Below are 15,726 nucleotides of genomic sequence, written 5' to 3' on the forward strand. Positions count from 1 at the left end.
GCAGAGGGTTTGTTTGTCAAAGTAAAAATATTGATCTGCTCTTTGATGAATGCACAAAATTCAGGTTGCTTTAGGAGTGTAGAATTTAGTCTCCATCTACCTTGGTAGGAATGGAGATTGATAATACCAGAGGAGAATGGTCACTAAGCAATCTGGGGAGATACTCAACATCTAACACTCTATGAAACAGTTATGTCGAAAGTAAAAAGTTATCTATGCGTGTGTGTGTGTGTCTTGTGTGGGTGTGAATAAAAAGAGTAGTCCCTATCCTGTGGGTGCAACTGTCTCCGGATGTCATTCATGAAAGATCTCAATTTACTAGACATGGTGAGCTTGCCGGCTTTGGTAAGAAAGTGAGGGTTTATCAGAAGACCTATCAAGAACTGTATCTAAGCAAAAATTAAAATCTCCTCCAACCAGTAGCCATCCTGGTGGTGCTTGAGCGACCTGAAGGAAGACATTCTGAATAAACATATGGTCATCGAAGTTAGGAGCATAAATATTCAATAGGGTCCAAGACTCTGAAAACATGTGCCCCTGCACCAAAACAAACCTGCCAGAGGGATCAGAGATGGTGTTGTTGACGCAGAAGGGGATGTGTCTACTTATCAAAATTGCAGTTCCTCTTGTTTTGGAGTTAAAAGAGGATGCAAAAACATGTCCTACCCATTCCCTTTTCAATTTATTGTGTTCACTGGCTGTAAGATTTGTTTCTTGTAAAAACACAATGTCAGCCTTTAATTTCTTAAAGTATGTATAGACTCTTTTCCTTTTAATCGGGCTGTTAAGACCTTTTACGTTGAATGTGACATATTTTAGTGGATTAAGCATAGGTTGGGTTTCAAATATGTAATTGACTAGAAATCTATCATATGCAGATAATTAGGAAATGTTTCAACTTTGGTTTGAGCACAAAAGTGACCTGTCTCTTTAGGAAGGAAACAATAAACATAGAAAAAATCCCACCCACCCCGATTGTCAGACTAAAACAACAATCAAACATGAATACACTTGTAGAGATATGTTGCTGCTCGCTTTCCATCTTGCTCTTACTAGCTAAACCTTAGCGTAAACTAAAACCTGCGAACTCTCTAAGTTGAAAACAAACGTTGTGAATAGATATTTATGGCTGAATATTTACTGCCCACGGTAAGGGCTGCTTGAGTCTCTTTTCGAAAGATTAGCATAAATCAGGGGGAATGCAGTGGGCCTAAGCCCACTTATTGCTTCGCCCAGTGGATATGGACTAAACCAAAATATACTCTCCTGTAAATGTAATAGAACTCACCCCGGAAAGATACAGTTTGTTGAAAATGTACAAATCAATTATAGTGACCAGGAGATACCAGCAGTTCAGTAAGAGAAAACAAGCGAACTGCATTTTATCCCCCAGAGAGACCGTCCTGGCTCAGACGTTGCTCAGTTCTTTGAGAAAAGTGTGCACTTCTCCCGGTGTTGAAGAGATGGCTTCGGTCTTTGTACTGAACTTTCATCCACGCAGGGTGGATGAGGTAGCCGGTGATGTTCTTCTCCTTCAGTGCTTTGGAGGCAGGTCTGAACTGCTTGCGACGTCTGGCGAGATCCGCGCTCATATCTGGGAAAAGGCTGACCCTCTTTCCATCGATGGTGATGTCCCCTTTGGCTCTTGCGAGTTGCAGTATCTTCTCTCTGTCTTGGAAACGGAGGAACCTGATCAGGACGGCTCGTGGGGGCTCATCTGGCCGGGGTTTCGGCGCTGATGTTCTGTGGGCGCGTTCGATTTCCAGCGGCTTGGTGAAGTGGATTATGCCTAGGACCTCCGGGATCCATTGAGTGAAGAAACGGACCGGGTCACGGTCCTCGCTGTCCTCTTTCAATCCCACTACATGGATATTACTACGTCTACTCTGGTTCTTCATCTGATCTACCTTGTTTTTGAGGTAGGCATTGTCCTTTTGCAGTTGTATCAAGACCTGGTCGTGTCTAGCGATGGTATCTTCAACTGTGCTAATGCGCAACTCTGCCTCAGTCGTTCTCAAAAGGAGATCATTCATGGAGGATTTCAGGTCGTCAATGGAAGAATGGAGTTCAGCCGATTTCTTATCAATTTTCATAGAAAGACCTCTGTTACCATCCTGAATTTCCCGGAGGAGAGTAGCCAGCATGTCGGCAGGCTCGCAAGAGGCTGCTGAAAGCAACAGTCTGGAACTGTCGTCTGAGTTATGAGGGCTAATGCTAATCTTGCTAGCTGTAGCGTTATCGTTATCTTGGGAATCAACAACGTTTTGGTCGTCCTTCTTGCCTCTCGGTCGGAGGTCCATGGCTCTTTGGGAAGGTAAGTACTTGACAATTTATCAGCCGATGTTAGAATATTGTTTCAACGTTGTTATTTAGGTAAAAATAGAATAACTTTAAAGAGCTCGGTTTGTCAACGTCTGCTCAGCTCCGCGGCATCACGTGCTCCGTCTAGAACTACCTTTCTAAGTGTTCTGATACTTCTAGCTTGGAGTTGTATATTTATGATAACATAGCTACAGTATTTCACTTTTTAATGTGTATAGTATTGCTTATTAGGTGTGTCCAATCAATTTTGTAACCACTCCCTCTTCTAATTAGGGCTAATTGGAAAAGCTGTTCAAAAGCGGACATTGTATTATTTCTTTGTACCCACTGACGAAGGCCATGCAGCCAAAATGCGTCAGATAAAAAACAAAAAACTTGGTTTCTATTGAACATGCAAATAAAGGCATTTTAATTAATTATATGAAGAGTGCCTTGGTCCTCCTTTCTTTATGAAATAACACATATGGAATCATGTAGTAACCAAAAAAGGTTTAAGTTTATATATTTCAGTTTCTTCAAAGTAGCCACCCTTTGCCTTGATGACAGTTTTGTACATTCTTGGCATTCTTTCAAACAGCTTCATGAGGTAGTCCTGGAATGCATTTCAATTAACAGGTGTGCCTGGTTAAAAGTTAATTTGTGGAATTTCTTTCCTTCTAAATGCGTTCAGTTGTGACAAAAAAAAGTGTTTCCATTAACCTTCATTTAACTAGGCAAGTCGGTTAAGAACATTCTTATTTACAATGACGGCCTACATCGGCCAAACCCGGACAACGCTGGGCCAATTGTGCGCCGCCCTATGGGTGCTTGCCTACGGAGCTGTGAGGGGAACGGCACCTCAGTACCTCCAGGCTCTGATCAGGCCCTACACCCAAACAAGGGCACTGCGTTCATCCACCTCTGGCCTGCTCGCCTCCCTACCACTGAGGAAGTACAGTTCCCGCTCAGCCCAGTCAAAACTGTTCGCTGCTCTGGCCCCCCAATGGTGGAACAAACTCCCTCACGACGCCAGGACAGCGGAGTCAATCACCACCTTCCGGAGACACTTGAAACCCCACCTCTTTAAGGAATACCTAGGATAGGATAAAGTAATCCTTCTCACCCCCCTTAAAATATTTAGATGCACTATTGTAAAGTGGCTATTCCACTGGATGTCATAAGGTGAATGCACCAATTTGTAAGTCGCTCTGGATAAGAGCGTCTGCTAAATGACTTAAATGTAAATGTTAAATGGGACTCCCAATCACGGCAGGTTGTGATACAGCCTGGATTCGAACCATGGTTTCTGTAGTGACGCCTCTAGTCCATTTTATGGCAAGAAAAGCTCAAATTAGCAAAGAGAAACAACAGTCCATCATTACTTTAAGGCATGAAGGTCACAAAAAACCTTCAAGTGCTATGATGAAACTGGCTCTCATGAGGACTGCCACAGGAAAGAAAGACCTAGAGTTACCTCTGCTGCAGAGGATAGGTACATTAGAGTTAACTGCACCACAGATTGCAGACCAAATAAATGCTTCACGGTGTTCAAGTAACAAACACATCTCAACATCAACTGTTCAGAGGAGACTGTGTGAATCAGGCCTTCATGCTCAAATTGCTGCAAAGAAACCACTACTAAAGGGCACCAATAAGAAGAAGAGACATGCTTGGGCCAAGAAACGCGAGCAAAGGACATTAAACCAGTGTAAATCTGTCCTTTGGTCTGATGAGTCCAACTGTGAGATTTTTGGTTCCATCCACCATGTCTTTGTGAGATGCAGAGTAGGTGAACAGATGATCTTGCATTTGTGGTTCCCACTATGAAGCATGGGGGAAGAGGTGTGATGGTGTGGAGGCGCTTTGCTGGTGACACTGTCTGAGATTTATTTAGAATGCCAGGCACACTTAACCAGCATGGCTACCACAGCATTCAGCAGCATACACCATCTCATCTGGTTTGCGCTTAGTGGGACATTTTGTTTTTCAACAAGGGCTATTTGACCACGAAGGAGAGTGAAGGAGTGCTGCATCAGATAACCTGGCCTCCACAGTCACCCGACCTCAACCCAATTGAGATGGATTGGGATGAGTTGGACCACAGAGTGAAGGAAAAGCAGCCAACAAGTGTACAGCATATGTGGGAACTCCTTCAAGACTGTTGGAAAAGCATTCCTCATGAGGTTGGTTGAGAGACTGTGCAAAGCTGTCAAGGCGAAAGTGTGGCTACTTTGAAGAATATAAAATATATTTTGATTTGTTTAACTTTTTTTGGTTACTACATGATTCCATATGTGTTTTGTGTTCACTATTATTCTACATTGTAAAAATAAAGAAAAATCTTTCAATGAGTAGGTGTGTCCAAACTCACATGCGTCGAATACATATACCGTGAAATGCTTAATTACCACGCCCTTAACCAATAATGCATGTTTTTTTAAGTAAGAAATGTGATATTTCATTTATTTGTTTATTTTCAGACATTTGCAAAAAAAATCTGTACCTTAAGTTAAATTCTAGGCATAAAAGCCAACTCTGCTCCATCCATCAGGCAGGCGCCTTCATTGAGGCACATGGCTTGTTCATAACAAAACCCTATAATATTGCCATCCACTTTAATAACGTTTTTGTTGAGAAGATTAGCAATCTTAGGCATGACATGCAAAAATCAAACGCTGAGCTTTCATATTCATACATAACGGACCAAATAATGAAAGACAAGCACTGTAGTTTATGAGTTCCACAAAGTGGAAGTGGAAGAGGTGAAACATTTTTTGCTATCTATAAATAAGGACAAGCCAACTGGTACCAACAACCTGGATGGTAAATTGCTGAGGTTGGTAGCGGAATACATTGCGACTCCTGTTTGCCACATCGTCACTGTAAAGCTTAGAAGATGGTGTGTGCCCTCAGGCCTGGAGGGATTCAAAGGTCATTCCGCTGCTCAAGAATATCAGAGCACCGGTTCAAACAGCCTGTTACCGGCACTTAGCAAACTTTTGGAAATAATTGTGTTTGAACAGATACAAAATTATTTTACAGAAAACAAACCAATGACAGACTTTCAGCATGCTTATAAGGAAGGGCACTCAACATGCTCGGGACTGACACAAATTATTTGTTGAAAGTAATTGATAGAAGATTGTGGGAGCTGTTAGACTTCAGTTCAGCTTTTGAGATCATTGATCATAACCTGTTGCTGAATAAACATAGGTGTTATGGATTTGTATCCTTTCACTTATGGATTGAGAGTTGGATTGGTGTACAGCCGGGCAGCCTGCTTTGGCCATTATTGTTTTTCATTTTTACTAATGACCTTCCACTGACCTTGAATAAAGCCTGTGTAAAGTCTATGTACGCTGACGACTCAACAGTATATATTACATTTACATTTAAGTCATTTAGCAGACGCTCTTATCCAGAGCGACTTACAAATTGGTGCATTCACCTTATGACATCCAGTGGAACAGCCACTTTACAATAGTGCATCTAAATCTTGTAGGGGGTGAGAAGGATTACTTATCCTATCCTAGGTATTCCTTAAAGAGGTGGGGTGTCACGTTAGGCCAGAAGGCTAAACTGGATAACCTAACCTCTATCAAAATAAAAAGATGGCGGAACCGCAAAAGTTCTTCTGTGCAAAGGTGTTTATTTACAAGTGATTCCGGAACAAAAAAAACAACAGTACTGCCATCAACGTCTACCTTATGGGACAGCTTAAAAACAATGCTGCCCCATCCACAGCTCAATCCAAAATGCCCTTTCATGACTGAAAGAGAGGCTCCTTTTGTAGGGCTAGCCCCTCCCCTCAGAACAATTAACCCTAATTAATTAATCAATTAACAATACAAACCTACATTTTCCATGAACTAAACATACTAAAGGATATACATTGCAACACGGTTTTAAACAATATCACAACATAACATTTACAACATTACATCACTACTGACAATATCTTTCAATATGCCCATATGCATTAATGAGCCATTTGGGACAGGCACTATAAAGCCAACCCAATTCCCTTAGCTCGGGTCCTTTTCCAGCTTACCCGGAAGCTACAGAGATGGAGAGAGAGGAACAGAACAAACAAACAAACAATGCGCTCATCCACAACATTGATAAGTATCATAATTATTGTATCTCTCAAATATGAACATTGACAAGTGTGAAATGCATGCACCAAGACAGAAGTTAATTTGTGTGTCGACCCACATTGTTAACTTATCTTATAATGGCGCAGGGAGGAGTGATGAATATGTGTGTGCGTTAAAGAACCAAATGCTGCCCAGTGGCCAGTGACGGACTTCTACGTCACATGGGGTTTCAGGTGTCTCCGGAAGGTGGTGATTGACTCCGCTGTCCTGGCGTCGTGAGGGAGTTTGTTCCACCATTGGGGGCCAGAGCAGCGAACAGTTTTGACTGGGCTGAGCGGGAACTGTACTTCCTCAGTGGTAGGGAGGCGAGCAGGCCAGAGGTGGATGAACGCAGTGCCCTTGTTTGGGTGTAGGGCCTGATCAGAGCCTGGAGGTACTGAGGTGCCGTTCCCCTCACAGCTCCGTAGGCAAGCACCATGGTCTTGTAGAGGATGCGAGCTTCAACTGGAAGCCAGTGGAGAGAGTGGAGGAGCGGGGTGACGTGAGAGAACTTGGGAAGGTTGAACACCAGACGGGCTGCGGCGTTCTGGATGAGCTGTAGGGGTTTAATGGCAGAGGCAGGGAGCCCAGCCAACAGCGAGTTGCAGTAATCCAGACGGGAGATGACAAGTGCCTGGATTAGGACCTGTGCCGCTTCCTGTGTGAGGCAGGGTCGTACTCTGCGGATGTTGTAGAGCATGAACCTACAGGAACGGGCCACCGCCTTGATGTTAGTTGAGAACGACAGGGTGTTGTCCAGGATCACGCCAAGGTTCTTAGCGCTCTGGGAGGAGGACACAATGGAGTTGTCAACCGTGATGGCGAGATCATGGAACGGGCAGTCCTTCCCCGGGAGGAAGAGCAGCTCCATCTTGCCGAGGTTCAGCTTGAGGTGGTGATCCGTCATCCACACTGATATGTCTGCCAGACATGCAGAGATGCGATTCACCACCTGGTCATCAGAAGGGGGAAAGGAGAAGATTAATTGTGTGTCGTCTGCATAGCAATGATAGGAGAGACCATGTGAGGTTATGAGGTTATATATGTTGGCTATTACACTAAAATAAATAAATGTACCCATTTTACATTGAGCTCCAGTCAGTTTTAGAATGGGTAACTAGGCTGGTGCTAAATATAAAAAATGAAAGACATCGTTTTTGGGACACATCACTCGTTCAACCCTAAACCAACATCTAGATCTATTATTGAATAATGTGGTGATTGAGCCAAGTTGAGGAGACTAAACTGCTGGGTGAAACCCTAGATAGCAAGCGGTCATGGTGAAAACATACAGACTCAATGGTTGCTAAAATGGGAAGAGGTCTGTCTGTGATAAGGCGTTGCTCTGCTTTCTTGACGTCTCAGTCGACCAGACAGGTCCTACAGGCCATAGTTTTGTTGCACCTGGACTACTGCCCAGTTGTGTGGTCGTGCGGCAAAGAGCGACATGGATAAATTGCAGTTGGTCCAGAACAGAGCAGCACGTATTGCACTTTATGTCCAGGGAGCGTGAATGTCAGTAACGTGCATGTCAATCTCTCCTGGCTCAAAAGTTGAGAGTTTGACTGCATCACTATTGATCTTTGTGTGAGGTGTTGATGTGTTGAAGGTACCAAACTGTCTGTTCAAGCAGTTCGCGCAGTGTTATGTATATTATGTTATTATATTATGTATTTTATTTGTGTTGGGTAATTGGGGATACCAATAAAAAATACTAAATAATTACAGCAGCTGGGCACACTGTTGACTACTTTAAGGAGAACCTAAAGTCATTTATGATCTTGTTATTCAAATGGCGTCATTGCTGTTTACCGCATTAGACCATTTCTTATAGATGCACTTTAGCACGGTAATAGAAAATTGCTGAAGGGCAGAATCGCAAATGTCTATAGGCTATACATATAAAAGACTATATGACTGTTTTGGGAGGGGCTTCACACTGAACTCATCCATCCACCCTCTGTTCCTGTTTCCCAGATTGACCTAATGCCTCATGACGTGATCACCCAGCTGCTGCGGGTGCTGGCCATTGAGACCAAGCAGGAGAAGGCCATCATCAATGCCGACCTCACCGAGGTGGCCCTCAGCGGCCTGGAGGCCTTCTCCTTCGACTACATCGTGAAGTGGCCGCTGTCGCTCATTATCAACAGGTAGGTACACTGGGGCTATATCCAAGGCCAGGTCTCCCTTGGGTAAGAGGTCTTCGGACCTCAGTATGACCTGGTTAAAAGAAGGTGAAAAAGGCGACCTTGAAAATGGGATAAAAAAAAGTTGTATAAAGTTTTATACCCTAATGTATAGCTTTCTCAATCTATTGAGAAACCCTCCTCGGGGACCCAAAACCAGGGCGTGCCAAATGCCAATACTACTATAATCATGTGCTTACAGCCCAACACCGTGCAGGATGTTTGGCATTTGCCAGAGAACACCAAGATTGGCAAATTCGCCACTGGCGCCCTGTGCTCTTCACAGATGAAAGCAGGTTCACACTGAGCACATGTGACAGAGTCTGGAGACGCCGTGGAGAACGTTCTGCTGCCTGCAACATCCTCCAGCATGACCGGTTTGGCGGTGGGTCAGTCATGTTGTGGGGTGGCATAGCCCTCCATGTGCTCGCCAGAGGTATCCTGACTGCCATTAGGTACTGAGATGAGATCCTCAGACCCCTTGTGAGACCATATGCTGGTGCGGTTGGCCCTGGGTTCCTCCTAATGCAAGACCTCATGTGGCTGGAGTGTGTCAGCAGTTCCTGGAAGAGGAAGGCATTGATGCTATGGACTGGCCCGCCCGTTCCCCAGACCTGAATCCAATTGAGCACATCTCACTCCATCCACCATCCGTCTGTGTTGCACCACAGACTGTCCAGGAGTTGGCGGATGCTTTAGTCCAGGTCTGGGAGAAGATCCCTCAGGAGACCATCCGCCACCTCATCAGGAGCATGCCCAGGCATTGTAGGAGCATGCCCAGGCATACAGGCACGTGGAGGCCACACACACTACTGAGCCTCATTTTGACTTGTTTTAAGGACATTACATCAAAGTTGGATCAGCCTGTAGTGTGGTTTTCCACTTTAATTTTGAGTGTGACTCCAAATCCAGACCTCCATGGGGTGATAAATTTGATTTCCATTGATAATTTTTGTGTTTTATTTATTTATTTTTTACCTTTATTTAACGAGGCAAGTCAGTTAAGAACAAATTCTTATTTTCAATGACGGCCTAGGAACAGTTGGTTAACTGCCTGTTCAGGGGCAAAATGACAGATTTGTACCTTGTCAGCTCGGGGGTTTGAACTTGCAACCTTCCAGTTACTAGTCCAACGCTCTAACCACTAGGTTACCCTGGCCTGTGATTTTGTTGTCAGCACATTCAACTATGTAAAGAAAAAAGTATTTAATAAGAACATTTCATTCATTCAGATCTAGGATGTGTTATTTTAGTGTTCCCTTAATTTTTTTTTTGAGCAGTGTATATATTTTTGGATTTTTCAGGAAAGCGCTGACGAGATACCAAATGCTGTTCCGGCACATTTTTTACTGCAAACATGTCGAGAGGCTGTTGTGCAACGTGTGGATCAGCAACAAAACAGCCAAACAGCACGCCTTGCACAGGGCCAAGTGGTGAGTTGACAAAACTCCTTCAGTTAACTTCCTTGTTTGTTTCTCTAGTGCCAGCTTCCTAGTGAGCTATCTGGTTTCCTCCTCCCTGTAGGTTTGCAACAGCGTTTGCCTTGAGACAGCGCATGCTGAACTTTGTACAGAACATCCAGTACTACATGATGTTTGAAGTCATGGAGCCCACCTGGCATATCATGGAGAAGAACTTGAAATCTGTGAGTGGATTCTAACCAAGGCTGCTTTTCACCTTGATAGCATTCAGTGCTATTATGTGTTAGCCTATAGTTGTGTCTATCGTAATTGTTCTGTGCATGTTGTAGTAGTGGCATCCATTACAAATGTCAGCCGTGAGGCTTTACTTTGCTTTGACCCAAGATTGTTGTGTTTTCCAGTCCCAATTACATTTATTTTCATTGCTCCTAATAACTGCATGCTGTGGCTTAGTGCACACTGTCGTAACAGTCCCAAGCCCTGCATTGATCAGGAATATCTTAATATAGGCCATCTTGTCTTCCCCAGGCCTCCAACATAGACGACGTGCTGTGTCATCACACCAGCTTCCTGGACAACTGCCTGAAGGACTGCATGCTGACCAACCCAGAACTGCTTAAGATCTTTTCCAAGCTCATGTCTGTTTGTGTCATGTTCACCAACTGCATGCAGGTGCGTGGATGTGGAACGCAACTACAAAACCGTGAACGTCAAGGCAGCTTGTTTTAGCTTACATGTAGTGTTTTTGAATGTTTGAATTGACGTGCAATCTCATGCACATTAGATAATCTGACTGCAGTATTATGATATGTAGCCTAATACCCCCCCCCCCCCCAGTGTTCAGTGTATGACTTTACAGTGTCTCTCACTGGTGATCCTTATTAAATGTGTGTCTACAGTGTATTCGGAAAGTATTCAGACCCCTTGACTTTTTCCACATTTTGTTAAGTTACATACTTATTCTAATTTTGATTAAATGAATTGTTTTCCTCATCAATCTACACACAATACTCCACAATGACAAAGCGAAAACAGGTTATTGGCAATGTATTTTTTTACTAAAAAAACAGAAGTACCTTATTTACATAAGTATTCAGACCCTTTGCTATGAGATTCGAAATTGAGGTCAGGTGCATCCTGTTTCCGTCGATCATCCTTGAGATGTATCTACAAGTTGGAGACCACCTGTGGTAAATTCAATTGATTGGGCATGATTTGGAAAGGCACACACCTGTCTATATAAGGTCCCACAGTTGACAGTGCATGTCAGAGCAAAAACCAAGCCAAGAGGTTGAAGGAATTGTCCATAGGGCTCTGACACAGGATTGTGTCGAGGCACAGATCTGGGGAAGAGTACCAAAAAATGTCTGCAGCATTGAAGGTCCCAAAGAACACAGTGGCCTCCATCATTCTTAAATGGAAGAAGTTTTGAATCACCAAGACTCTTCCTAGAGATGGCCGCCTGGCCAAACTGAGCAATCGGTGGAGAAGGGCCTTGGTCTGGGAGGTGACCAAGAACCCGATGGTCACTATGACAAAGGTCCAAAGTTCTTCTGTGGAGTTGGGAGAACCTTCCAGAAGGACAAGAGCACTCCACCAATGAGGCCTTTATTTTAGAGTGGCCAGGCAGAAGCCACTTCTCAGTAAAAGGCACATGACAGCCTGCTTGGAGTTGCCAAGAGGCGCCTAAAGGACTCTCCGACCATGATGAACCGGATTCTCTTGTCTGATGTAACCAAGATTGAGTTGAACTCTTTGGCCTGAATGTCAAGCGTCACGTCTGGAAGAAACCTGGCACCATCCCTAGGGTGAAGCATGGTAGTGGCAACATCATGCTGTGGGGATGTTTTTCAGCGGCAGGAACTGGTAGACTATTTAAGATTGATGGAAAGATTAACGAAGCAAAGTACTTGCAAAGAGATGCTTGATGAAAACCTGCTCTAGAGCACTCAGGACCTCAGACTGGGGCGAAGGTTCACCTTCCATTAGGTGAACCTTCACCTGTTGGGACAAGTCTCTGAATGTCCTTTGAGTGGCCCAGCCAGAGCCCGGACTTGAACCCGATCAAACGTCTCTGGAGAGACCTGAAAATAGCTGTGCAGTGACGTTCCCCATCCAACCTGACAGAGTTTGAGAGGATCTGCAGAGAACAATGGGAGAAACTCCCCAAACACCAGCGTGCCAAGCTTGTAGCGTCATACCCAAGAAGACTCAGGGCTGTAATCACTGCCAAAGGTGCTTCAACAAAGTACTGAGTGAAGAAGGGTATGAATACTTATGTAAATGTGATATTTCAGGGGGTTTTTTGTTAATACTTTTGCAAAAAATTCTAAATACCTGTTTTTGCTTTGTCATAATCAGGTATTGTGTGTGGATTGATGAGAGGGGAAAAAATGATTTTATACATTTTAGAATAAGGCTGTAACGTAACAAAATGTGGAAAAAGTCAAGGGGTTCGAATACTTTGTATTTCCTGGTGTAGCGCTTCACCCGGAGCATGAAGCTGGATCAGGAGTTGAACCAGCTGTCTCTGGAGCATGGCACCATGGAGGGTCCTCCCACCCAGAGCGAACGCACCGAGGAGCAAGAGAAGAAGAGACTCACCTCCAAGGTAACTACACACATACTCACTTATTTACAGCAGATACTCACTAACCAACTTGTAGCAGTGTTTTCAAAGGTTAAACATGTATGAAAATCGGTGTTTTACATGTGTATGTTATATAGAACAACAACCAAATACAGTAGTATTGTAATGATGGCAATTAGTATTTGAGACAGAATAGAAATGCTATCTATCAAATATAGCATGATTGATGATGTGATATGCTATGCTATTCCCCAATCAGCAAGTGTCTTACCTATGTGGTTTCCCACGTTGTCAGTTTCTAGCGGAGCACGTGGACGCCCTGCAGTCAGACTCATGCTTCGAAGCCACCGTCAGCAAGTTTGACAGCAACTTCAGTACACTGCTCCTGGACCTGCTGGACAAGCTCAGCGTCTACAGCACCAACGACTGTGAGCACAGCATGATAAACATCATCTACAGGTGGGTCTACTGCACAGCGCCCGGTTTCTGATAGCGATGGAATCTAGACTTACATGTATTTTGGCCGAAGATGTAACATGTGTTTCGCAAAAACACCCCGCAGAGAGAACGTTCACTAAGTGCGTCATTGGAGCATGTGTCGATACTGATGGGATCGAAAGAAAGGCGTCGCTGCGCTCGGATCAGCTTTCTCCATTCACGTCTTACCTTAACATTTATAATTATTCCACACTACTGACGACAGATCAGCTCCTAGAGATGTATTATCACCCATCTGGCTGCAAATATTGAGGTGGCTTATTCTAATGCTTAGCCTACCCTATAATAATGCACTGACTAGATTTGGTACATCATGTTACACTTGAAAATAAAAGAGAGCCGTACACTCTAGGAGCTCAGATGCAAAAATTGAATGTCCAACGTTTCGACAGCCAAGCTGTCTTCATCAGGGTATAATCAAACACTGCGGGATGACTTGTTTATATAGTGTCAAAAGACACAGGTGTCTGTAATCATGGCCAAGTGTGGCCTAATATCATTGGTTAATTATCAAATATTAAAATGGCATACAAAGTCATCAAAATCAACATCAAATGGATAGCATACAATCATAGATTCATTTTAGACTACACAAGCTTACAAACAATTACAATGGCAAAGTCACAATAATCACAAGAATGGCTTGTAGGAGAATATAACACAATAGATCTGGTAGAAGAAAATACAAAGAAGAAACCAAACATTTTTATTTGACCACCATCTTTGAAATGCAACAGAAAGGTCCCACTTCCAGCCATCACTCTGGTTGTAATTCCGATGGTGTCCACAAGATAGCAGCAGTGTTTGTGCAAAGTTTCTTGAAGTATGAGCGAACTACATGACATTTAGTGTGAAGTCACCCAGGTACATTTGGGCAAATCGTGAAGGAGACATTTGCATTCATATGACATTTTTCTGCAAAAATATCATAAACTGTATACTTGGACTTTGATTTAGCTTTTCCAGTATTAGTAGCCATATTATAAATTCAAAATTTGCAAAACAACCAGTTTTCACAACTTTCATAATTCTGAATATGTCCAAAAGCAAAAGGCATTACTTCGCACAAGGTTAGCAGCAACATTTTGCGACACATACAGGGTTTCTCATTGGCTATCTAGCTAGCTTTGTTTGCCCCCGATTGGTGCTTATTTGACAAAGTTAGAGTCGATCAAGTGAAGACCACCCGCGTCATCGGTCGGCCATGAAGGCGTCGCTCTCTGACCAAATTTGGTGTCCTATAGGATATACTACACCCCTAATGATATAGTGAAGTCTAGTTACATTCTAGGATCTCTGAGGAATACATACAAACGTGATTTGACTGGTTGATCAACGTTTAGGATTAGATTTTCACAGATTCCTTTCTTCTTTTTTAAATTTTATTTTCAAATTGAACGAGTGGAAATACAAAATCGATCGTGAATGCTGAATGGACCTTTTTAGGATATGAAAAGGGATTTTATCTAACAAAACGTCACTTCATGTCATCTCTGGGACCCTTTTGGATGATAAATCAGAGCAAGTTTTCAGAATGTATGAATACATTTCACCTTCAGAGGTGAATTTATCAAACCTATTGCGGTGAAAAAAGTGTTTTGTTGTTTGGAGCTCTCCTCAAACAATAGCATGCCATTTTTCCGCAGTAATAGCTACTGTAAATTGCACAGTGCAGTTATATTAACAATAATTTAAGCTTTCAGCCGATATAAGACGCTTGACCTCATCGGTGTGCATCGTGTGATTCTAACCAATTATTTGTAGGCATTGCCTACTAATTGTCTAATAATTGGATGATGCCATTGGAAAAACACATTTTCACATATGTTGATATTGGGATGGTGCTGGAGATGACGAATATGAAGTGATTTTCTTTATTTTTATTTCCCTTTAAGATGCTTTGGGGAAAAAGGGCCCAGGACCAGAGTTGGGAACCCCTGGCCTATAGATCCTAGTTAGTTGCTTAAATGAATAGGCTTAGCTATAGTTACAATCCTAGTAAAAACTGATTTGAACTTGATTCCATAGGTTGGATTTCAACGGGTTCTACACAGAGCGCCTTGAGAGGATGGCTATAGAGAGAAGTCAGAAGGCTGCTGCATAACACTGTTTTATGTGAGTGTTCATGAAGGTCACCCACTCTATAAGTATTTATTTCTCCTACTCATGCCCATATCAAAAACCAACTTCAAAGACGACATTCCTCTCCACATCAAACATGAAGCTGTCAAACATAAAGCTGTTTAGTGTTTTATTCAAGAAACTATCACCATAGATTTGACTATGCGGCTATAAGGTGTTTTCCCCTTTATGGGCATAGGAATAAATAATCATGAAATGTATGAATTTCTCACAGAAGAAGTTAAAGAAAACCTGGACCTCTATATGGGTAACTTGTTTTTTACCTTGTGAAAATTGTTTTCATGTTTTATTGTTCAATAAAAAAAATATGAAATGTCCCCAAGCATTCTCTTTGTGATCTTTGTTTACAGAATTCAAACATTCCTAGGTAACAGTAAACAGTATTAATAATCTGGACCGGTTTTCCGGTAAAATGTGATGTCATGATTGCTACACGCAACGGCTGCCCTTTG

General features: G+C 42.9%; 1 protein-coding gene across 4 annotated transcripts in view; it reads left to right on the forward strand.

Moving 5' to 3' along the window:
• Nucleotides 1-15,591, forward strand: part of LOC118357671 (gamma-tubulin complex component 2-like) — a 41,381-nt gene extending 25,790 nt beyond the window's left edge. For all 4 annotated transcript variants that reach the window (XM_035735027.2, XM_035735026.1, XM_035735028.2 and 1 more), the window contains 7 exons: nt 8,415-8,587; nt 9,928-10,056; nt 10,148-10,268; nt 10,573-10,716; nt 12,527-12,655; nt 12,930-13,093; nt 15,161-15,591. In XM_035735027.2, the coding sequence (XP_035590920.1) occupies nt 8,415-8,587; nt 9,928-10,056; nt 10,148-10,268; nt 10,573-10,716; nt 12,527-12,655; nt 12,930-13,093; nt 15,161-15,236 (936 nt within the window). In that variant the 3' untranslated portion in view covers nt 15,237-15,591. The remainder of the gene's footprint in view (nt 1-8,414; nt 8,588-9,927; nt 10,057-10,147; nt 10,269-10,572; nt 10,717-12,526; nt 12,656-12,929; nt 13,094-15,160) is intronic.
• Nucleotides 15,592-15,726: the final 135 nt, after the last annotated feature.

The sequence above is a fragment of the Oncorhynchus keta genome, chromosome 24, assembly GCF_023373465.1.
Source record: "Oncorhynchus keta strain PuntledgeMale-10-30-2019 chromosome 24, Oket_V2, whole genome shotgun sequence".
NCBI lineage: Eukaryota > Metazoa > Chordata > Actinopteri > Salmoniformes > Salmonidae > Oncorhynchus > Oncorhynchus keta.